The sequence below is a fragment of the Dendropsophus ebraccatus genome, chromosome 5 (genome assembly GCF_027789765.1).
Source record: "Dendropsophus ebraccatus isolate aDenEbr1 chromosome 5, aDenEbr1.pat, whole genome shotgun sequence".
Taxonomy (NCBI): Eukaryota; Metazoa; Chordata; class Amphibia; order Anura; family Hylidae; genus Dendropsophus; species Dendropsophus ebraccatus.
The window spans coordinates 90,243,929-90,269,222 of NC_091458.1; the positions used below are offsets into that span (position 1 = coordinate 90,243,929).

At 41.4% G+C, this 25,294-nt stretch overlaps 1 protein-coding gene across 5 annotated transcripts in view; it reads left to right on the forward strand.

Annotated features, from left to right (window-relative positions):
- The window catches only part of FARP1 (FERM, ARH/RhoGEF and pleckstrin domain protein 1), a 145,914-nt gene that overhangs the window by 77,391 nt on the left and 43,229 nt on the right, over positions 1–25,294 (forward strand). For all 5 annotated transcript variants that reach the window (XM_069970694.1, XM_069970692.1, XM_069970695.1 and 2 more), the window contains exons 3-9: positions 4,573–4,677; positions 9,678–9,720; positions 10,243–10,321; positions 16,213–16,310; positions 21,875–21,989; positions 23,275–23,422; positions 25,015–25,110. In XM_069970694.1, coding sequence (XP_069826795.1) covers positions 4,573–4,677; positions 9,678–9,720; positions 10,243–10,321; positions 16,213–16,310; positions 21,875–21,989; positions 23,275–23,422; positions 25,015–25,110 — 684 coding nt within the window. The remainder of the gene's footprint in view (positions 1–4,572; positions 4,678–9,677; positions 9,721–10,242; positions 10,322–16,212; positions 16,311–21,874; positions 21,990–23,274; positions 23,423–25,014; positions 25,111–25,294) is intronic.

Sequence of the window (25,294 nt, forward strand, 5' to 3'; positions counted from 1 at the left end):
ACTGCCTTGTTTAACCAGAAGCTGTTGAAACCATAGAAAAGGCCATGCAAAACACAATCACTTCTGTAAAAATTGTTACAGAACGGTAGTGGTATCCCACCAACAAATGGTGGGTACCTCACTTATATGTGTTATATAAGTGTATATGTGTTAATACTTTTATTTGTGTTCTTAAAGGGGATATCCGTCACTTGAAAACTTCTGATATTGTTCAGCAGTTATAGGGAAAATAATAAAGTGTCTGTCTTTACCTCTCTGCACTCCCTCTGGTGTGCTACTACGGCGTCTCTGCGTCCCCGCTGACCACAACCACCTCCACTTCCAGGACGAACTTGTCTCAACAGTGAAATATCATATTGCTAATTAGCCCCTTAGGAGCATTGTGGGCGTTCCTCGGCCCCACAGAGCACCCCCGTCAGTCCTCCTGCCCCCTCTTTTGGTGAGGCCTACTATACATATTCATCAGGGGTCCTGGATCGGTGGGTGGTGGTGGGCAGAGGCTGTATTGGCATGCCGGAGGTGTACTTGAGCTGGAGGAGAACGACAGCTGTTGAACCTTTGCTAAGGGGGTGCTATGTGGGGCCAAATAATGTTCCCAGTGCTCCTAAGCAGCTGATTAGCATATTTGATCTTTATCAAATTGCTCAAAAACGGTGTGACAGACAGCAAAAAGAAGACTGGCGCCGCAAACGTCAGGTTCACAGCAACAGGGGGATATTGGCAGGGTCATTTGCACAAACCTGCTAATAGTTCCTTTTTAAAGATGTGCAGCGGCAGTGTGAATACTGCCTAGGGCTATATTCACACACACTGGATCCGCAGCGGATTTTACAATGCCAATTCGCAGCAAAATCTGCTGCGAATCCATTGTCTGTCATTTTTAATGATTGACATCCCACTGCGCGTATGTAACTGAGAGCCGCCTTAACCCCCCCGCCTTTTGTTTACTGCTGAAATATATAGATGTATTTACCGTATAAAAGTATGCATACTTTGCAGTTGTCTTTTTCCTCATTTCTCACTCACTTTTTTTTCTTACAAGAAAGTTCCCCTTTTGCTGTGATATGAATCAGTGAACTGGTCACAAGGTCAGGTGACACATATGACGATATAGCAGTGTAGACTAGAGGTTATCTCTTCTAGGAATCAAGTTAAGTAGGACCTTGGAAGTGGCCTAGGAACTATTTTTCTCTTTTTCTACACCAAAATAGAAAAATAATGATTGGTGGGAAAAAAAGAAACTCATTCAGAAGTTGCTATGAAGCATCGCGGTTATACTGGTAATGCAGATCCTCCCTATGTAAATTAGTTTGGGGTTTGAATTGAGCCCTGGAAAGGACAATCACGAGAACAGGCTGTACTATGGAGATGTAGCCTTTACTGAGAACAAATCTCAGCTGGAGAGCAGCAGAAATGGTATGAACATTAAGCGCAGTAGGTTCCTTTATGTTTCTTACCTTTTAAAGTAACACTTTTATCAGCCAGCCATAGGAAAATGCAACTGCTTTGAAATTTCTCAGCCACCCAAAATGTTATCATCTAAAAAAATGGCCGTTGCTTGTCTGGTGCTGTTTCAGAAACTTTTCAAATCTAGTACCACATCCTTTTTTCTGTCTTATGCAAGGGCTATTTATGACCTGCATAATTGCTAATTAACACAAAATTAGTTTTATATTCAGTTGAAAATATATAATATTCTGTTGAAATGTTTTACAATATATGCAATATTGCAGCATACACACTATGGGACCAAATGAATAGCTTGAGATAGAGTGGCAAAGCTTTCCTTTATTGACCCCAGAGTGTGAAAATAGCTTGCTAAAAAGTACCTGTGTCCTATTGTGTGTGTGTGTGTGTGTGTGTGTGTGTATGTATGTATGTATATATATATATATATATATATATATATATATATATATATATATATATATATATATATATAAAAATTTGTGTCTGTAGGTATGTTTATGTAGCAGAGCTCTGTTTGTGTCTGTGTGTAGCAGATCTGTTTGTGTGTGTGTTTGTAAATAGATGTAGTAGCACTGTGTGTATTTGTGGGTATGTTTATGTAGCAGAGCTGTGTGTATTTTCATGTAGCGGAGCTGGTTGTGTATTGTGTATGCTACAGAGCTCTGTGTGTGGGTTTAAGATACTGTCAAGGAGAGTGTTGTCATGTCAGTAAACTTTGACACCTTCACTTCCTAAATTTAAATAAACTGTTTATTAACATTGTCATTTTTTACCATTTTTTTAATTGTCTAAACCAGGGGTGCGTCTTATAGTCAGTTTAGTCTCATAAAGCAAAACATTCAGTATATATAATAGCTATGTGTAGAGAGATGCAACTGTATGGCATAGACCTCCCCTAAACGCCTAGTGGCTCCAGTGTTTTTGCTACTTATTATACAGTACATTAATGTATAAAACATATTTAAGGCCTGTTCTCATGTGTTGAAAGGGTAACTGTCATTTCAGATAATTTTAGCAAGTCTTTAGGGATGTTTCAACGGTGGAGAGCCTAAGGCTGAGACCACCACCGATTGCTAGGACTAATAGGGTAGTCTATAGAGGCCTGTACACAGCCGTGTGGAAAGAGTTTGGAGAATCGGCACGCGAATGCTTCTCCCTATTCATTCCAGAAATCTGTGGTGATCACAGTAGAGATGAAAACGTTTGACATGCCTTTTGATATGTCAAATGTTTTCTAAAATTACAATGAGGCTGAGTTCAAACCAGGGTTATGGAGTCGGTAAGCCGCAGCCCTGACTCAGACTCCTGAATTTTATCAGGACCGACTCCGACTCCTCAATTTTATAAGGACCGATTCCTGCTCCTTCATAAATGGCCGGTCATATACCAGGGGAGTTATTTATCACACTGGCTCAGAGGTCTCAGCATTCTTCCTAATGTCCTACATGATCCTGGGGCGACTTCTGAGTGAATACAGGAATACTATATATAAAGCAGATTCTCCTGTGTCACTGTGAGGGCATGCAATAGCGCGCACACACACACACACACAGCCTGCTGCAGCCATAGCATACACACAGTATGCTGCAGCCATAGTGCACAACACACACACACTCAGCTTGCTGCAGCCATAGCGCACACTACACACACACACACACTCGGCTTGCTGCGGCCATAGCACACATACTGCTTGCTGCAGCCATAGCACACACCGCACGCACGCACGCACACACACACACACACACACACACACTCGGCTTGCCATAGCACACATACACACAGCCTGCTGCAGCCATAGCGCACACACACACACACACACAGCCTACTGCAGCCATAGCATACACACACACAGCCTGCTGCAGCCATAGCGCACACACAACCTTCTGCAGCCATAGCACGCACGCACACCCACACACACACACACACACACACACACACAGCTGCAGCCATAGAACACTGAAGAAAAACGCACAATCTTCTCCCAGAGAGAAAACACCACACTGAGGACAGAGGTTACTGCTACACTACTTATGTCTTCTCCTCCTCCTCCTCTATATTACACAGGATATCTTCATATTACACTACTGCTCATATACAGTCATCCAGCATCCAGGAAGAGAACAGCACAGATCTCCCCCCACACAATGGACTCTTCCAGCTCAGAAACAAACTGCCAAATAGTGACCAACAACTTTTCCATGACCACCCTTATGTAATAGGGCCAGTGTCCTATTAGAATGTTGCTCATAATATATATTCATGAGCAAAACTTGTAAAATTCATATCAAAATTCAATTCTACATTTTTTAAAGATTTTTTTTTTAAAGCTGGAGTCTGAGTCAGTACATTTTTTTCCAACTCCAGCCCAAACTAGCTCCGACTCAGACTCCACAGCCCTGGTTCAAACAACGTATTTTTTCATTTTATAACGGCCGTTGAAATACCGGCCATTATTAAATGAAAAAATACATTGCATTGATTGTAATGGAATACCCTCCGGAGTATATACACTCCGGCTGGGATTCATTGCGGCCGCAGAAAAAAAACGACATGTCAGTTTTGTGTGGTTGATATTCCTTGAATAGCGGCCGCCCAAGACTGACAGAGCAGACAAGTGTGGCTCCGGATGCACTTTCCATTGTCAGCTATGGGTAATTGGAATGCGGGCACACCGGAATGTTCCCACATCCCAATTCTAAAAAAATGAAGTTCATCTGGCCGGTATTGCAGGGACAAACTTCACTGACACCGGCTGTTCATACTGTGTGTGAACCCGGCCTGACACTGAAGGCTTTGTTTATTTATATGATGGGAAGAATAGTATGCCACTCTTTGTGTCAAAGCAACAAAAACCAGCAGACCCCATTTTAAGCCTGTGTGGTCCATCAGGCTCTATTGGTGTGTGTCATTTATCTAATCTACCACAACTTTTTCTGCTTCTATGAGAGAACATAAAAACACTCCTTGTTTTTTTTTTTTTTTTGTTTTTTTTTTAATATCAATTATATATTTATATTTTTTCTTTTGATTCACTGAATTTACAGGATTTTATTCGGCCACTCAACATAATGTTATTTTTTTTTTCTTTTTTTTTAATTTCAGCTAAGAGGTCCTGGAAAAGCACTCCTAGATGCCGTGTGTAACCACCTTAACCTAGTCGAAGGAGATTACTTTGGACTGGAGTTTCAGGACCATCGGAAAATGATGGTAAGGGTTATTAATTCAATGAACTTAACATCTTAGTTTTCACATTTGTTAAACAGATCTAAACGCAGAAACAAAATAATCTTGTAATAATAATGATAAATAATTGTCAAGCTTCCTGTAAAATAAATCTGAGTGCTTAAGGGCTGTCTACTTGCTATGTATGCCTATCTTTTGGATCATAGTTTTGGGCTCTGATCAGGGATTTTAACATTGGATCAGTGAGAGGACATTGGTGATCTCTCACTAATCCATCAGACGATAATTTGTACTTTTTTTTTTTTTGTTTATTCTTTATTTAGCCTTTATAATCTGTCAATTTTTAGAGTGGAGAGGCGTGGAGGTGTTCAAGCCCTCCCATTCAAACAGATAGAATGCAGGATTCCGCACGGAATTTTGGTGCTGATTCCATAGTGTGAACTGGCCCTAATAAGTGCCAAAATAGGTTATTTTCTATTTATCTGCTCTTTCCAGTGTTTCTATAGTATCATTTTCACTGGTATTTTATAATATCAATGTACTAGGCTCACAACTAAGGTAGATTTAGATTATTTGTATGACCTTCACTGTAGAAAAGCAAAATAAATAGCGGTCATTCAGCACATACAGAAAAAAGTCAGTCTTTTATTTTCACTGCAATGAATAAGAACTGTGTAGTCCTCAATGCATAAATGTACTGCACCTATTGAGGCTGAACTTTACAGTGCTGTATGATCATAACTTCTTGGATTTTTTCTGTTACACTATATGACATTTCGTGCCATATGGCAATAAGGAAGTTTAGTGGATGTGATGCCACTCATAGAGAGGATGTGATGCCGCTCATAGAAAGGAGAGTGGTGGTCGGTAAGCTAGGAAACGGGCTGTCAATTATAAGGTAAGAGAAACAGATCGCTGATCTCAGGGAGACCAGCCAAACGGCTGTTGTTTGGCTGGTCTCCCTGAGATCAGCGATCTGTTTCTCTATGACTCTACTAGACATTGCTCCCACCTAGCCAGAATCCTGCTCCACACTGATGAGGGGCAACACCCCGAAACAGATGTATGTGGATGGTTACCTAGCCTTGGTTTTTCCCTTGTCATTACATTGACTTATAGGGCCACTTAATATTGTGGTTTTGGTGGTTTCCTTACAGTAGCCACCCCTTGGCTGGGTCCTACTTGGAGGGATATCTGGCTAGTCCTGTGTTTCGAGACTCTTTGATGAGGCTTCACAGGCTTTTCTTTTGCACAATTATAAGGCAAGGCTATGTTCACACAGCGTATTTTTTATGGCAAGAACATCCATTTTTAATGAAAACAATGGCCATTCTTGTCATAGAGAAATGTGTTGCATTGAAGTCAATACAAACAGCTGCCATTGTTCACACAGTGTATTGAACAACGGCCATTGTTTGCTACAGCCATGGAAATAATTGACATGTCAATTATTTCTGGCCATTGTGCATTGATTTTAATATAATTTTCAATGCATAATGGCTGTTGTTTCATGAGAAATGGTGAGCTATAGAATGGGGGCTGGATAAGAAGCATGAGTGTGGCTGGATCCTATACATGGGACCCGTCACAATCGGGACGGGGCGGCATGAGTGGATATTCCAGAAGGGGGACGTTGTCTGGTATAGTTCTGTCGGAGGGTTCCCCAGAATAAATGTTTATCCACGGATCTCTCATAGGGGAATGTTTTGCCCAAAGACTGGGGATCTCCCCGGGGAGTAATCTGAAGGTTTGTTTTTTTTTTGTTAGTTTTTTTTGGAATATGTGTTTCCAGCCCCATGATGATATTATTGGTCTAACACCAAAGGTAAAGATAAATAAATATTCTTCGGAACAGGTGCAGCAGCATAAAAGACATGGTAAATGACAAAAGTAGAGGTTTCTATTACGCCAAGATACGATGTGTCCTTGTGGATGGTGGTGTAAGTCCTGTGATCTCAGTGGGCTCCTCATAGTTTGTACATAGGTCCTTACTGTTACAGGGTGGAAGAAGAACTAGAAGAGTCTGAAATTAGGACACGGTGTCCAGTGACCGGAGGAAGTTTTTTATTTATTTTTTTGTTAAATCTATCTTTATATGATAAAAAAATGGCTGTTTGACCCTCACTGTAACTCTTATTATAGTGCTTGAAAAGCACTATATTGTAATCCGTATTCTTCTTCTCCTGTTTCTTCCGTTTCTTCTTCCAGCCATTTTTCTGCGATTAATACAGCCCGAACTGCTTTGCGCACAGACTCCGTTCAAACTGCATTTCGAAGCCCTCGGCGGTGTGAGGTGTGCTATCTATTTTTAGTTTCGATCGGATTTGTCGTTTTTAAGAAATTTACGTTTAACCCTTTAGTGACCCATGACATACCTGGTACGTCATGGTGCCGTGGGGATTGTTGAGAACGGGGTCCCGCGGGCAGTGCAGCCGGGCAGTGCCTCTATTAGCCGGCGCGGGTCCAGTTGCCGTGTCGGCTAATTAAGCACTTCAATGCAGTTGTCAAACCTGCTGATCCCGGCTCGGCAATAGATTGCTGTGGCCTGCAGCAGGCCAAAGCAATCTATGACCGATGTAATCGATCAGTGCTGTGTATATACAAGTCCCCCAGGGGGACTTCTAGTTCATGTAAAAAAGTGTTTTTATTAATAAAAAATCCCCTCCCCTAATAAAAGTCCAAATCACCCCCCTTTTCCCATTTTATAAATATAAATTAATAAATAAACAAATAAACATGTTTGGTATCGCTGTGCACGTAATCGCCCGAACTATTAATTAATCACATTCCTGATCTCGCACGGTAAACTGCGTCAGCGCAAAAAAATTCCAAAGTGCAAAATTGCGCATTTTTGGTTGCATCAAATCAGAAAAAATTTAATAAAGTTTTCAAAAAGTCGCATATGCGCAATCAAGGTACCGATAGAAAGTAAACATCATGGCGCAAAAGATGACACCTCACACAGCCCCATAGACCAAAGGATAAAAGCGTTATAAGCCTGGGAATGGAGCGATTTTAAGTAACATACATTTGTTAACAATGGTTTGAATTTTTTAAAAGCCATCACATAATATAAAAGTTATACATGTTACATATCGTTGTAATCGTAACAACTTAAGGAACATGCATAACAAGTCAGTTTTACCATAGGGCGAACGGCGTAAATGCAAAACTCCCCAAAATCAAAACAAATTTGTTTTTTTTGTTTTTTTCAATTTGACAGCGCAAATGATTTTTTTCCGGTTTCGCAGCATATTTTATGGAAAAATAATAAGAGCGACTTGGGTCCCTTTAGGAGCAACCCGGGTCCCTTTAAGGGACCCGGGTCGCTGTTAAAGGGATCCAAGTCGCTCTTGAAGGGACCCATGTTGCTCTTAAAGGGACGGGACCCATGTCGCTCTTAAAGTGACGGGACCCAAGTCGGTCTTAAAGGGACGAGACCCATATCGCTGGACCCATGTTGCTCTTAAAGGGACGGGACCCAAGTCGCTCTTAAAGGGATGGCACCCAGGGTTAAAGGGAAGTCACTGATAAAGGGGCGCTCTGGAAGTCACTGGTAAAGGGACGCTCTTTTCAAGCACTATGTATTTCCCTGGAAATGCAAATCTAGTTGCTTTTAGTGCCAAACAGCCGTTGTTTGTACATTGTGTGAACATAGCCTAAGATAGCACCAATTTGCTTTAATTTTTTTTTTAGTTAGCCTAAGGCTGCTTTCACACGTTCCAGAAAGTCGTCTGTGGTCACGGATCTGTGCGCACGAACAATTTTACAGCCCATTGCTTTCTATTGGGCTAGTCAGACGTTCCGTGATTTCACGGATCTGTAATCAGTTCCATTTAAAAATTGAACATGTCATTACTCGGAACGGAAGCATGAAACGGATTCCCCATAAAAATCAATGAGATCCGTGTTTTTCACGGATGTACATGGATGTGACATCCGTGTTCATCCCTAAAAACACGGATGTGATGTAATCAATGTTATTTAAAGGGGTAGTGCACCAAAAAGTTTTTTCTTTCAAATCAACTGCTGTCATGAAGTGCCAGAGATTTGTAATTTACTTCTAATAAAAAAATCTCAAACCTTCCAGTACTTATCAGCTGCTGTATGCCCAGCAGGAAGTGGTATTATTTCCAGTCTGGAGAGCAGGAGAGGTTTTCTATGGGGATTTGCTCCTTCTCTGGACAGTTCCTGACATGGACAGAGGAGGCAACAGAGAGCACTGTGTCAGACAGGAAAGAAAACACCACTTCCTGCTGGACACACAGCAGCTGATAAGTACTAGAAGGCTTGAGATTTTTTAATAGAAGTAAATTACAAATCTCTGGCACTTCATGGCAGCAGTTGATTTGAAAGAAATTTTTTTTTGTGCACTACCCCTTTAAAATGCTGTATAACAGATCCGTTAAAAACCAACACGGATGAAAAATGGACTGTTTTGCTAGGATCATGGGGGTATCTAGCAGACCACAATCCCGGACCGGGTAAATCATTGAATGTGTGAATGCAGCCTAAGCATATAAAAGCTTTTTAAACATGCTAGTCTTCAGAATAGGTATGCTTTATGTTTTGGGTAATGCCTATTGGCTGAATCTAGTAAATAGCTTTTCTTATGTCTTGCAATTATTGCGAGATGTCTGCTACTTGTATCATATTAGTATGCAGAGTACATTAAGGGGGATTTGCTTACACTGGCTAATTCTTGCACAGTGTAAACATAAACTAAACCAATTTTGCACTTTAGCCACATTGTATTGCCTATAAGCCCTTTACCATAAATCCTCAACTTGGATATGGGGCAGAAGTGTCTAAAACACACAATGAATGTGCTACAAGGCATGTTCACCAGTTCCTTGATGCAAATTGCTCCAGAAATCTGGCACATTTGCAATAGTCAATCTGCCCCAATCTTTTATGTTAAAACAGTTGTACTTCTGTGTAGGCAAATGTGGTGTTGGTTTATGTCTCCTGTAATAGAAAGTTGTAACTATAGTAGTGCATTAATCTCAGTGTTCTTATTTCAGGTATGGCTGGATCTGCTCAAACCGACTGTTAAGCAAATCAGAAGTAAGTCATTATTTAAGTCATTTATTTTTTAATTTGTATTTTTTTTTTTTTAAACTTTCCAATTGCAAACCTTCTTTGAAAAATGCCGCTATATACTTGTACATACTTGGTGCTGCAGCATCTGTTAATTATGTGTTTTTATTATTCCCTCTCAACGTTATTTTTATTCTGTTCATTTATTATATTTACATTCAGAATTATTATTACGTTTATCTAATGTGCCCAGTGCCTTGGAATGCTCATGCCCTGTAGAGCATCCCTATTACCTGCGTGCTCTTGTGCTCCTGCTGTATTTTGTGCCAGCCAGTAGGACTGACACACTAGAAGCTGCTACTTCTCACAGTACTGAACTCATTAGGTGGAGAGGTGTGACACCAGGGGGAGCCATGACAGGATCTATAATGAAGGCTTAGAACTAAGCTTTCCATGCAGATGTGAACGGAACCTTCTTTGTATAGTTTGTATTATGCTTTGTAGAGGTTCATTTAAACCTTTTTGATTCAACTTGTTTTCACATTATAGGGCCAAAGACTACTGTTCTGAAGTTTGTCGTAAAATTTTTCCCACCTGATCACACTCAGCTCCAGGAAGAATTAACAAGGTTTGTGCTATCTTATGTGTTTTCTCCATATTCAGGCCACCCTTGGGCATATCACTGTAACTGGGCAAATATATTGCATATGTTGTGTAGCACATAATATGCAGCATTTCAGCACCTTAATCCTTAACAGAAAATCTGCACAACATCACATGGATTTTGGTGAAGGCTATGTTAATGTTGTAGAAGAAAAACAAAACAAATGTAGTTAAAATTTACGATTGTAGATTTTGCTGCAGGCACACAGTGTTTCTGCTATAAAATCTGCTACAACTGTGGAATTATTGCAGATATTGTACAGTCTTTTTGCAGCATACTGTAAATTGGCATATTTTAAAAGAAAATTTGGGTGACACTTTTTTCTAATTTTCCATTTTTTTCATTTAGATTATAAAATTAGATCTAGCATCTTGTTTTCATTATCATCACTGTGGATAAAACTAAACAGAAACTTTCTGTTGTGTCTGTGGTGATAAGAGGAGGCTGTTGTACAGCATCGCAGCAACATGTGACACCAGTAGATATATTGCATTAATTCAAAACAGTAGCAGCTACCTGTGGATTGAGGTCACAGAGTACGCTCAGTAATGTTTCACATCCATCTCAAGGGGACATTGTCTGTCTATTGTCGTCTATGTCCATGTGTCTTGCTGTAAAGCATTTTACGAAATGCTGTTAAAAACAGTTAAGGCAAGATGGCAGCCCCTATAACAATGTACAAAAAGTTAAATAAAAAAATATTGCAGTCAGAAGCTAGAAATAGATTAGAGTGAAAGAACAACTTTTAGTATCTGACTCAAATTAGCAAAAGAAAATATAGTTGACACATTCCCTTTAAAATAATTCCATCTATTCTGTTGCTTTTCATCACATAAATCCTCTGTAGAATCCACAGCATAACCACTTTGTGTGAACATAGCTTATTAGCTTATTACAAGTCGTTTTAATATTTTGGGTTCTTTGGATTTAAGGACCATCATCTTTGCACTTTTAAAAGGTAACCAATCACCTTGTTGATGTAGTGTGACCTGGCCCCGGTACCTTATAGCTGCCAGGCACAGCAGTCTCCGGTGGGGCTGCAATTATTTTTTTTTAAATCCATGTTTAACCCCTTAAGGACTGAGCCCAAAATGGCCTTAAAGCGTAACTATAATTTCAGTAGCCAAAAAATGAAATTCCTCAAATAAAAAGCCCACGTGTTACCCTTTAAAAATAGCCCTAAACTGCGTTGATAGTGTGTACGCTCGCTGAAATATCCCCAGTTGTTTGGTTTAGAAGAATAAATGAATTTTTCTTCTGGCTGAGAGAATGTGGGCGTGGCCTATCCCTCATCTCCCTGGCTGCCTCCCTCCATTCACTGACCAGCACCTTTAGCAGATGTATCACACAAAGTGGGATTAGATACAGCCCCAGCATACAATATCACAATGTAAGATTAGATACAGAGCTCCAGCAGATGGTATCACAGTCATCTGCTCTCATTACACTGTAGGATAATGTCAGCTCCAGCTCTTCCCCTGCACTGCTCCTCACACACAACACCCTCAGCTCTGCTTAGTCACCTCTGTGAGGGGAGGGGGGAGAACTGCTGCTAGGAGGTTGGGGAGGAGGGTTTGTTTCTGTTTCTCTCTGTGTCAGGGCTGTTATCTGATCCTCCTGTCAGAGTCCGTACACTCAGGACGGATCTGCAGGGAGGGGGCGTGTCCAGCAGGAATGCAGAAATGAGTCAGAGCCAGAGAGGGCTGTAAGGGCATAGTCAGCCTTATGTATTTAAAAAACTGTTTATTTTAGGTTATTAATGTATATTGGAAAAATTCTTATCACCTAAGCTAACTAAAACTGAAAGGTCAAAATATTTTATAGTTGCGCTTCAAGGACCGGAGCAAATTTCAGGAATATGACTTGTGTCACTTTATCCATTAATAACTTCGGGATGCTTTTACCTATCTGGCTGATTCTGAGATTGTTTTCTCGTGACATGTTATACTTTATATTTCTGGAAAAATTGAGTCGATACTTACAGCCTATCTTTATGAAAAACCCCAAAAATCCCTTGACAAAGCGAGCCACGCGAAACGTGCGTAGGGTGAGTAGGTGAGTGGGACCTGTTGCAGTGCATGCATCCTCCTATTGTCCATATATTTATACTATATACCTTTGGTGACGTCACCTGCACATGTTGCTCATTGAGCAACTGTGATTTAATATAGGATTTTTTCTGTGTATATTCATTGTATATATTTATTTATTTTCTTGCTGCTATTTACTATTGTTTACATCGCTTACTACACAGTGGAGGTTGCCTGCATTGCCACAGTTAATTTAGTCCTTATTTCTCTTCATGTATGTGCAATATATGATTCCATAAAATATTTTGTTATGTCCCCTCTCTAATGTATGTATTTGGTTATGTTTCAATCCCTTCATATTTGTCATTTTTTAATAAGAAATATTTTGAATAAAGATTACAATTATATTCATTTATGACTGTCCTGCATTTTTTGTGATCCCTTGTGGATCTTTTTGGTTTGATAGAGATACAGTTATGGTTAATATCCAGAACAGGGCATATGTTACACAGAGTTATGATCCAGCAAGGTAGAAGGCTCATTTCTGTAACAACAGTCTTAAAGTGAGCCGACAGACTTCAGAAAATGACCATTTGTAAGAACCAACATTTTTAAGCAGCACTGCTTGGTTTACAAGAATGTTGGTTTGGCAGGTCATGAATTATGAGAACATGGCCAGCTGGCAGCTTTTTTTCATGGCTCAGAGAAGTTTTTCAGCAATGTTGGCAATGTGTACAGATCTGCCCACTTAAAGGGGCTCATTATTATTATTTATTTTTTATTTGTTTTGAAATGTTTCATCTTGATGTGTGAGATTTAGTAAAACAAAGAAAGACATTAAGCCTGAAAGTTTCACACATTACTGTGTCTTTTAGCATTAAATGAATGATCCTGTCACAAATACAGAAACAGCTGAGGTGCAGCTGACATTTTATGCCTGAATCAGGTTCTGACCCTGTGCTGCTGAAGTAAATGTCGCCTTGTCTGTGTACTAAACATTTATATTGCAGTTTGCTTGCTGTGTGTAAACTTTTTGTACTAGCTCTCTGAAATCATGAAAAGTTTTATAAAAACAGGAGGACCAACTACTATGAGTATATGCACACTGTGGAATTTGGGCGGAAATTTCAAGTGGAGTCTGTGTAGCGGTCTTCACTTGAGGTTCTGCCTGTCTCGTGGACTCAATGATATTCTAAAGCTAAATCCGCTTTCTACCCAAAGAATTCAGCAACTAAAAGACTTGCAGTTATACGTCTGACCCTGATCACACAGGTTTGATAAATTTCCCCCATGTTAAAAAGAGATCTTATAAATGCCTGCTTATTACCACCTATGTTAATTTGTTACTTTACTTTGACTTGTTGGCTAAATATTTTTTTTCTTTTTGCTTGTCTTATAGAACTACTTTGCAGCATTTATGCTCCTTGCTCAGTATTGTAGTTCTGCAGGCATTCTGTGATTTTTCTATGTAAAGAAGTTTCTACATCTTGTATATAATATGTCTGTAAATATATGTATTTCAGACATGACCGATGACTTTTAATTTTATGTTTTCCCTCTGCTTGAGTAATTTACATAGTTTCTGCCAAAAAAAAAGAAAAAGAAACCTTATCTTACTGATAGGCCATGGTAAGGGTATGTAGACTCCATGTGTACATGGCCTTTGATTATCTAATATTTATATGTTTCACAGCTCTGGGCTGAGAATGAACCACTCTCACTTGCTAAAAGCTGCCTATGAAATTGCCTTACAGATCATTCTGCCGGCTGTTTAATGCAGAACATGGAGCACCACTATTTACCTTGTCAAGGTTTTTCTGACAACTTACTGGGTTTAGTAACTCCAAGGCGAGAATATGAGGAGCCGTATTACAGTTACTGGTGTCTTTCCATTATCCCGATATGATTCAGCTCAGAGACAGAAGTGGGAGTTCATGTAAATCAATGAGCTCTTGTCTGGGAGAAAATTACAAGCAGAGCTTATAGCTTACAGTTACACGGCTGGATGCATTTTTCATGCCCTAATAAATGGGGCTCGTGTCTGACAGCAAAAGCCACTCACTAGATTATGGATTGTAGAAAAGTTTCCCCAGGACGCTAATAACCATTTTCACTTTCAGAAATTCTTATAAAAATTAGGTTCATTTATTCAGCTTTTCTTTCAGAAGCGAGATGTCCGTCAAGGACGTCTTCCATATAATTCTGTATTAAATTATCAGCTGCTTTATGATTTCTGCTCTTGCTATCATAAGTGAAGGAACAGCATTCTTTAGATTATTTGCAGTAATAAAAACACTTTGGGGCTATGTTCACACACTTTCAAAGTGACAACCGTTGCCACATGTCGGAAGTTTGTATCGGTGGGGGTCTGGGTGCTGAGATCCCCGTCAATCGCTAAAACAAAATGGCAGATGTGCTCATCAGCGCATGCTTTGCCCCTTCATATCTACTATAACTGCCAGATGCGAGCAGTGTATATTTATAATAGGAGCCTATGGAACTTCCGGTAGATGGAATTGACAGAAGTTCTATAGGCTTTCATTATAATTCTATTGTCTGCTACTTAAAAAAGTTATGGCGGACATCAAGAGCAGAGCACATACACTAAGCAACATCTACCCTTTTGTTGTAGTGATTGAGTGGGATCTCAGCACCCTGACCTCCACCAACACAAACTTCTGACGTGTCTCTGTGACATGTCAGAAGTTTGTCTAACTGATAGGTACCCTTTAAAAACAAATAACAGCTCTTATTATTTGAACAACCGCTGTTTATATGTCCGTAAATTACGTCAGTCCAATAAAAACAGCAATCATTTAATTATGATAGGTTGTGCTTCATTAATGTACAGATTCTCCATTCCCATCTAGACTACTGCACTAAACTCTCCCCTCTCCAGTCTATTCTTAATGCAGCGGCCAAGCTCATCTCCCTGTCCAGCCGCTACACCGATGCTGCCTCCCTGTGCCAGTCACTACATTGGCTCCCTATTAAGTGCAGAATACAATATAAACTCCTCCTGCTCACCCACAAAGCGCTCCACAATGCTGCACCTCCATAAATCTCCTCCCTCATCTCTGTCTACCGCCTGACCCATGTTTTACGCTCTGCCAATAATCGATGCCTAACATCCTCCTTAATCCGCACCTCTCACTCCCATCTTTAGGACTTTACAGGAGGTGCACCAGTTCTATGGAATGCATTACCTAAGAATGTCAGGCTCGCCACTAATACCAAAAACTTCAAACATGCCCTTAAAACTCATCTTTGCAAACAGGCTTACCAGCTCCCCCCATACACTTAAGCACTTAAAGGGGTTATCCAGCGCTACAAAAACATGACCACTTTTCCCCGCTCTTGTCTCCAGGTTGGGTGGGGTTTGAAACTCAGTTCTATTTAAGTAAATAGAGCTAAATTGCAAACCACACCTGACCTGGAGACAAGAGCGGGGCGAAAATGGCAATTTTTTTAGCACTGGATAACCCCTTTAAACCTGTAGCATGCTTTTATTGGTTGGTTTACCCAACTTTACCTGCAGTGCCTTATTTATAAAGATGGCTGGACCATAGTAACAATAAAGCACTTTTGCCCCTCTGCCTTTCGTCTTTTCTCATGTATGATTTTATAATTACATGTGTATCTTCGTTATGTAAAGTGCTGCAAAATCTTTGTAATAAGCCAACGCATAGGGCCACATACAGGAAAAAATTTTTGTCTTTGTCTTTACTATTCAATTATATAGGCACGTGAGGCTCTCATACTGTGTGTATGTTGTACCTTATATGCTCACATCACCTCTAATGCTCCGTTTTTCTATGTCTGTAGGTACCTCTTTGCTCTTCAAGTGAAGCAGGATTTAGCACAAGGCAAGCTAACATGTAATGAAAGCAGCTCTGCTCTTCTCATCTCACACATTGTACAATGTAAGTTTCATTTATTTATTTTTTAGATTTCACCCACTCTTTTTGAATATCACTATTGTGGCTTATGCACCCTGTCTTAATTGACTTTTACAAATAAAGTTTCGGAAAGTAGCTCATTTCCATAAGGAAAAAATGTTCTCTAGAGTGACACCTACTGGATGTAGCTTCTCTTTGAATCTATGTTCAACTCTTAAAAGGGTTTTCTGGGGAAATGTAAAATGTAGTATATGCCTCCCACCTCCTCTGTGATTTACTAAGCAGAACAGTAGTTCTTTCCGCTGCAGCAGGAAGCAGGGCTGTGGAGTCGGAGTCAGAGCTAGTTTTGGCTGGAGTCGGAGTCAGAGCTAGTTTTGGCTGGAGTCTGAGTCAGAGCTAGTTTTGGCTGGAGTCTGAGTCAGAGCTAGTTTTGGCTGGAGTCGGAGTCAGAGCTAGTTTTGGCTGGAGTCGGAGTCAGAGCTAGTTTTGGCTGGAGTCGGAGTCAGAGCTAGTTTTGGCTGGAGTCGGAGTCAGAGCTAGTTTTGGCTGGAGTCGGAGTCAGAGCTAGTTTTGGCTGGAGTCGGAGTCAGAGCTAGTTTTGGCTGGAGTCGGAGTCAGAGCTAGTTTTGGCTGGAGTCGGAGTCAGAGCTAGTTTTGGCTGGAGTCGGAGTCAGAGCTAGTTTTGGCTGGAGTCGGAGTCAGAGCTAGTTTTGGCTGGAGTCGGAGTCAGAGCTAGTTTTGGCTGGAGTCGGAGTCAGAGCTAGTTTTGGCTGGAGTCGGAGTCAGAGCTAGTTTTGGCTGGAGTCGGAGTCAGAGCTAGTTTTGGCTGGAGTCGGAGTCAGAGCTAGTTTTGGCTGGAGTCGGAGTCAGAGCTAGTTTTGGCTGGAGTCGGAGTCAGAGCTAGTTTTGGCTGGAGTCGGAGTCAGAGCTAGTTTTGGCTGGAGTCGGAGTCAGAGCTAGTTTTGGCTGGAGTCGGAGTCAGAGCTAGTTTTGGCTGGAGTCGGAGTCAGAGCTAGTTTTGGCTGGAGTCGGAGTCGGAGCTAGTTTTGGCTGGAGTCGGAGTCGGAGCTAGTTTTGGCTGGAGTCGCAGTCGGAGCTAGTTTTGGCTGGAGTCGCAGTCGGAGCTAGTTTTGGCTGGAGTCGCAGTCGGAGCTAGTTTTGGCTGGAGTCGCAGTCGGAGCTAGTTTTGGCTGGAGTCGGAGTCGGAGCTAGTTTTGGCTGGAGTCGGAGTCGGAGCTAGTTTTGGCTGGAGTCGGAGTCGGAGCTAGTTTTGGCTGGAGTCGGAGTCGGAGCTAGTTTTGGCTGGAGTCGGAGTCGGAGCTAGTTTTGGCTGGAGTCGGAGTCGGAGCTAGTTTTGGCTGGAGTCGGAGTCGGAGCTAGTTTTGGCTGGAGTCGGAGTCGGAGCTAGTTTTGGCTGGAGTCGGAGTCGGAGCTAGTTTTGGCTGGAGTCGGAGTCGGAGCTAGTTTTGGCTGGAGTCTGAGTCGGAGCTAGTTTTGGCTGGAGTCTGAGTCGGAGCTAGTTTTGGCTGGAGTCTGAGTCGGAGCTAGTTTTGGCTGGAGTCTGAGTCGGAGCTAGTTTTGGCTGGAGTCTGAGTCGGAGCTAGTTTTGGCTGGAGTCTGAGTCGGAGCTAGTTTTGGCTGGAGTCTGAGTCGGAGCTAGTTTTGGCTGGAGTCTGAGTCGGAGCTAGTTTTGGCTGGAGTCTGAGTCGGAGCTAGTTTTGGCTGGAGTCTGAGTCGGAGCTAGTTTTGGCTGGAGTCTGAGTCGGAGCTAGTTTTGGCTGGAGTCTGAGTCGGAGCTAGTTTTGGCTGGAGTCTGAGTCGGAGCTAGTTTTGGCTGGAGTCTGAGTCGGAGCTAGTTTTGGCTGGAGTCTGAGTCGGAGCTAGTTTTGGCTGGAGTCTGAGTCGGAGCTAGTTTTGGCTGGAGTCTGAGTCGGAGCTAGTTTTGGCTGGAGTCTGAGTCGGAGCTAGTTTTGGCTGGAGTCTGAGTCGGAGCTAGTTTTGGCTGGAGTCTGAGTCGGAGCTAGTTTTGGCTGGAGTCTGAGTCGGAGCTAGTTTTGGCTGGAGTCTGAGTCGGAGCTAGTTTTGGCTGGAGTCTGAGTCGGAGCTAGTTTTGGCTGGAGTCTGAGTCGGAGCTAGTTTTGGCTGGAGTCTGAGTCGGAGCTAGTTTTGGCTGGAGTCTGAGTCGGAGCTAGTTTTGGCTGGAGTCTGAGTCGGAGCTAGTTTTGGCTGGAGTCTGAGTCGGAGCTAGTTTTGGCTGGAGTCTGAGTCGGAGCTAGTTTTGGCTGGAGTCTGAGTCGGAGCTAGTTTTGGCTGGAGTCTGAGTCGGAGCTAGTTTTGGCTGGAGTCTGAGTCGGAGCTAGTTTTGGCTGGAGTCTGAGTCGGAGCTAGTTTTGGCTGGAGTCTGAGTCGGAGCTAGTTTTGGCTGGAGTCTGCCCCTAGGGACATTACATCCTGGCACCTACCACCTTAGGAGTGCACTGAACATCTGCAACAGGATGCCTGTTCCACCATCGGGACGCTATTGATAAGTATTGCTGGTTTTCAGACACATGTATACTTTGTGCTTTTGTGCTATTGAGCATTTAATAATCCAGTGATTGTAGGATGCAGCCATCAGCTGCTTGACTGGGCTAATTGCAAACAATATATTGTATCTTAGCATGCCTGTCACATTCATGTAAATGACTATTTTCTGCTATATCCTGGCATTTGGGTACTGACTCCCAAGAGTCCTATTGGTGGTATTCACTTGCTGTAATACTTAGGATTTCTATTGTCCTGATTACTAGTACTGGCATCATCCCATGTGCATTCTGAGACACACATGTGTCACTGAGTTACTCCTCAGCATTATCCAGCAATCCACCGGAGGTGGTGCAGGTGGTTTTGCGCTGTACATCTATTGCACTACATTTTCTTTTGTTGTTGTTTGTTGTACACCACTATATCCCTGATGATCCTGTTATTATTTGTACAGGTGAAACGCGTTGGATTCCCTTTTTTTTGAATATTGGTTTGGTGTGGTACCCCATTTTGTGTGATTCACATTTTGTGTTTGTTTGTGTCTTGTCCTGCACTTAGAGGAGGGAAGGGAACGTCATCGTGGTTGGGGCCACCCTTTTAAGGAGGTGGGTCACCCCAAAAGGTAGGGAAAGTATCACAATCTAGGAGTGGACAGAGTGCACCTTGTCCTCTCGTGTGTTTCCCTTCTAATAAGTTCCGTTGTTTCTACATTTACACTGTTATTTTCCTAAGTGCGGTGATTTTGATTCAGATTGGTGATTCTATTTATTTGAGCTATATATACTTTTCTTTTTTATTCTTGTCTTGATTAAAAGTTATGTTTTAGTTCCTAAGTGCTTACTTTGTTATGAATTAAATTTGTTGCTTTATAGTAGCACAGGAGTGTGTATATCGGCGTGGAGGACGTTACCCCCTCGTATATCTAATTGGGTTTTCTGTGGAATTCGCAATATTTAGTTAGAAACATAGAAGACTGTCAGCAGGAGAGGATCACCTGCTCCATTTAGTCTAGTTGTGAGTAGTTCAGGAAATGGAGGCTGGAGACTGGCTGCATCCACTGCACACACAGGAGAATCTGCTTTATATACAGTATTCCTGTATTCCCTCAGAAGTCGCCCCAGTATCCTGTAGGACATTAGGGAGAAGCTGCTGAGCCAGTGTGATAAATAACTCCCCTGGTATATGAACGGCCATTTATAAAGGAGCAGGAGTCGGGAGTTTGAGCCAGTCCTGATAAAATTTAGGAGTTGGAGTCGGAGCTGCAGCTTACCAACTCCACAGCCCTGTGAGGAAGGTCTTTTTATTAGAATATACTTAATTTTTACATTTCCCCTTTAAAGATGTTAAAATGTTATTGAAGATTATATGCCAAACTAGAATCTTCTCCACCCCTTGTCAGTACAAAGCAGGGTTGAAATGCTATGGGATAAGAGTTTGCAAAGAAGCTAATTTCCCAAATGAAAAGAACTTTACAGTGCTCTATATGAAAAATCTGGTAAACCAGAAAACATACACTGTCAAATTTAGAACTAAGATGTGTTTTATAAAAGGGTCTTATAAGACATACTAAACTACACTGCGATTTTGTGAAGCTCTATTGATCGAATGTAACTGTTTAGTGCCATCTTCAGCCCACAGTATTGCAGGCAACTTAGGCCTTATTCCCATGATATGCGCCGCAATAACCAGAGGAGGATCACGGCACAGATCCTCCAATAGAAATGCAGCTGCCCCGGCAGCAGAGATCGCAGAGAGAAGAGGAGCAGAGAAGACAACTACTCACGCACTTCCCCTTTGCTAGCCGGCTCACATGTTCACCGACACGGGGGAGTAGGCAAGTAGTTGTCCCCTGCGCTCCTGTTCTGTCTGCGATCTATGGGGGTTGGGCGTATCTGTGCCGCAATCCACGCTAGTCCTATTTTTTCGTGGTGGGGGTGTGGGGCAGATTGTGTGAATGGCTGCATTAACTTGAATGGTTCCTAAAATTGGTTACAGATCCGCGACCACAGACAATTTTAGGGGACGTGTGAATGCAGCCTTAATAAAAAATTTTGGACACAGCTGTAGTTTGAAGTTAAAATCAGTAGGTAACATTACAAAAAGTCGCATTGTAGCCTTAAAGCGACTCTGTACCCACAATCTGACCCCCCAAACCACTTGTACCTTCGGATAGCTGCTTTTAATCCAAGATCTGTCCTGGGGTCCATTCGGCAGGTAATGCAGTTATTGTCCTAAAAAACAACTTTTAAACTTGCAGCCCCATGTCCAACGGGAGTATCTGTGCCCTAAATTTGCACCACCCCCTCCGCCCCACCTCCCCACCTTCTTCATCATTAGGAATGCCACTGGAACATTTTCTCCATGCTGAACATAGCACAGGTCCTTTAAGATCCAGCCCATGTTCCATATTCACACAGCTGAGGAATAGGAGACAGTCTGCCTGGAGCATTCCTAATAATGAGGAGAGCAGGGAGGAGGGACAGAAAGGTTGTGTCAGCCTAATACATACACAACCTAAGCCCCGGCCATTGGGCACAGGGCTGCCAGTTTAAAAGTTGTTTTTTCAGCACAATAACTGCATCGCCTGCCGAATGGACCCCAGGACAGATCTTGGATTAAAAGCAGCTATCTGAAGGTACAAGTGGTTCAGGGGGGTCAGATTGTGGGTATAGAGTCGTTTAAGGCCCTATTACACGGAAGATTATTCGGCCGTTACAGCGGATAATCGTTCTGTGTAATAGTAGGCAACGATCAGCCGACTTGAATAATGTAGGCTGATCATTGTAGTCGTTGGTCTTTCAACATTGTTGAAAGACAAATGACTCATACAGCAACGATCTGCTGCCGATGCCCCGTGGAATAGGAGCGGCGGCAGCGGACCGCTGCTATATGCTATGGGCTGCCTGGATGATCTAGTGATCACCCGGGCTGTCCCATTATTATTATTTTCTAGAAACAGAATGTAATCAGTGTTTTCAGAGGTTTTTTTTTTTTTTTAAGAAGAAATACTTTGTTTTATACTGTTGAGCTGATTTAGTAATGATTGTTGACTCTCCTAATCTTAGCGGAAATTGGAGATTTCGATGAGGCTGTTGACCGGGAACATTTATCAAAAAACACTTACATACCCAACCAAGACACTCTGGAAGAAAAGATCATGGAGTATCATCGGAATCACTTGTGAGTTTTTGCATACTGTTTTTTTTCTGCATTTTGAACCTTAGGCTACGTTCACATTAGCGTTTGACCATCCGGCACCATTCCGTCTACCTTTTCCGTTTTAGAGTAAGCAAAACGGAAACTGTCGGATTCGTTAAAATCCCCATAGATTCCCATGATATATTAGTGAGCTCCGTTTGCCCTAATTGTGCTCCGTTTGAATGCAATCCGTTCAAGATCCGTTTTTTTGAACGGAAGAAAAAAGTGTTTTCAGTATTTTTCTTTCCGCTTAAAAAAACGGATCACAAACGGAAAGTGCACTTCCGTTTTTTTTTTTACATTGTAGTCAATGAGGACTGATCTAAAACGGAAGGTATTTCCGTTCACATCCGTTTTTTTCAGCCGTTTTTGCACTGAGCATGCGCAGAAGCAGCAAGAAACCAAAGAAGAAAAATAAACGGATAGAAAAACGGATGCTGACTGATGCAAACGGATGCAAACTGATGTACAAAAGTCAGTTTTTTTAAGCCAAAATACAAACGGACCATTAAAAAAAGATGAACATTTTGCAATCAGTTTGCATCAGTCTGCTCATCCGTTTATGCTCATCCGTTTAATTAATATGGACGGATCCGTTAGAAACAAAGAAAAACGCTAGTGTGGCCGAGCCCTTACATGTATAGTAGGTGAAAAAGTTTTAGGTGTTAAAAAAAAAAAAAACTGGAGAAATCAACAGTAAATTAATATTATAGTATGACAACATTGCTCTCAAAACAGCCTTATCATTGACACTGTCTTCTTTACGATGAACATAGTCAGTGACATTAGTAGGATGTTTGGGGATCACTGTCCTGCTGCACAATAAAAATTTGGAGCATTAGACGGCATTTTAGTTTGCAACATTATTTCTACACTTTCCAGAAACATTTGCAGTGCGGTTTTGCTGTAGTTTCAGTAAATACCTTGTGTTCAGAGTGCTTTTGTATAGTACACCATTGTATATTATATTCTAATTGTCAAGAATTCTTCAGTCCTTAGAGATACTTTGAGCTCAAAGTAAGTTAAATCAAAATAAGCTGAAGCTGTTTAATAATGATAATTATATTGGCCTGGCTACAGTTTCTGCTGCTTGATGGTGTCTATAAAAACTAGTGGAAAACGAAGGCAACCAGTTTCTATTACTGTTTTGTTCTAAAACTGAAAGCAGTATCTTCATACAGCTAGTTATTTTATGTGTTACCTCTCTACGTCAGAGGTGACCTCTAACACCAACATGACCTAATCAACATTTGTTCCTTTACTACAGTGGACAAACCCCAGCTGAATCAGATTTTCAACTTCTGGAGGTTGCCCGTCGCTTAGAGATGTATGGCGTCAGACTGCACCCCGCTAAGGATAGGGAAGGAACTAAAATCAACCTTGCTGTTGCCAATACAGGAATCCTAGTATTTCAGGTTTGATTATTATATTTACAGCTGTGTCAAATTTTATGCCAACAGTGACTACAATTTTCACATAGTCATTCAGCCAGCACAAGCGACATATATAGACATTTTCCTTTAAACAACTTCCCCTGTTTAAGAAGATGGGGTCAATAAGTGACAATTTAGAAGGTGTTTGCTTACCAAATTCTGGCGACAGGCTGTTTTTTTTTTTTTTTTTTTTTGTTCATACACATTACCTGCTATCCCAGGTTGTCTGCCTGTGTGGTATCTCCCCCAGCTTAGACATTAATTTACAGCCTTATTTTAGTGAATGGGATGGCCTAGGTATGTGTCATATAAAAAGATTATTAAGTACACATCCGCAGTATGAGTGCCGCCTACAGTGTCAAATATGTATCATGAACGCTATTTCCTTAGTCCATAAAGTGTTAGTATAGTCAGCCCTCCCACTATCCTAGAACTCTCAAGCAGCTGCCCATTAAGCTGGTCATGGTACATAATATTTGCAGAAAAATTGCCTCGTTTTATTAAAATGACATAGTGTACCGTAATTTAACTTTGACTAATAAAGGCCTGTCCCAAGAATCTGTAGTTATTTACTGAAAAATAGTTACATTTTGACATTACACATAACATGAGTGTTCTGCAATCTGCATTTCCTAAAGACGTAATATAATTTCGAGGCTGATGTTGCACACTGACATCTTTATAAACAGTTATCTGCTATAAATAATTTATCCAACCTCCAGTGCGAGATTAACATTCCTATGTAATGAAAAAACTTTACATAAGATTTACATATTGTACTTACTTTCAAGGTGTTCATCTATAGCACAAGCTATTAACATTATTGTATGCAATGTTACTAGTTTTTCAAGAAGATTGGATGGGCCTATGACTTTTAAAATAGTCACCCATTATAAGAAACCCACTAGACAACTACTTGGTCACTGAGCTTTGCCATGATGCCACAAAATGAGTTTTTCCATATAAAAGGATTTTGGACTTTAGTGTTAGTCCTTGGGGGTGGGGGGATTGACACTTTTTTATGTGATGGAAAATGTACCTAAACATTGAGCTTACGCATGAAATTGTACATTTGAAAAAAATAAAACTATATTGCATTTTTATTTCTATGGCATTCTTAAATGAGAACTACAGGAAAAAATAAAAATCCAGGGTGGGCAGGAAGTGGTGGTAACATTATAATAAAGCTTTACTTACTTGTCCATGTGCCCCACAGCCGCAGTACCCCTGCCTGTCTTCAGTGTCTTTGCTTCCTGTGTTGTCACTACCCGGCAGGATCTCACAGGTGATTGCAGAGGTGTCCCGTCGCAGTCACTGCCTGGCTGAGTGGCATTTCCAAGCCAGGTCATGATGTCACAAGACCTGGAGCTACGGGAGGCCAGCAGGCATCCATGAGCGATGGCGCGGCACTGCGGGGGCACAGGGGTGGGCCAGTAGAACTTTTTTTATGTTCTCACTAGCCCCTGCCCACCCTCATTTTTTTCATTAGGCCTGGAGGCCCCCTTTAAAGAAACAAAGATCATTTGTCAGAATATCATTGCACAATTGTTTCTTTACTTCTTTGCTTTCCACAGGGTCACACAAAAATTAATGCATTTAACTGGGCAAAAGTACGAAAGCTGAGTTTTAAGAGAAAACGATTTCTTATAAAGCTACGCCAAGATGCAAATGTAAGAAACAATTCTTGGTCCTCAATGCAATGCATGCAAAAACTGCATCATATTGTGTCTTGTATTTTCATGCAAGCTTATTCAGTAAACTTTGATTGTTTAATGGAAAAAATGCATTGTGTCTGGTGCACTGGTGTATATAGACCACCCACTGGATATATGCGAGGCTTCCAAGTTTAAATAT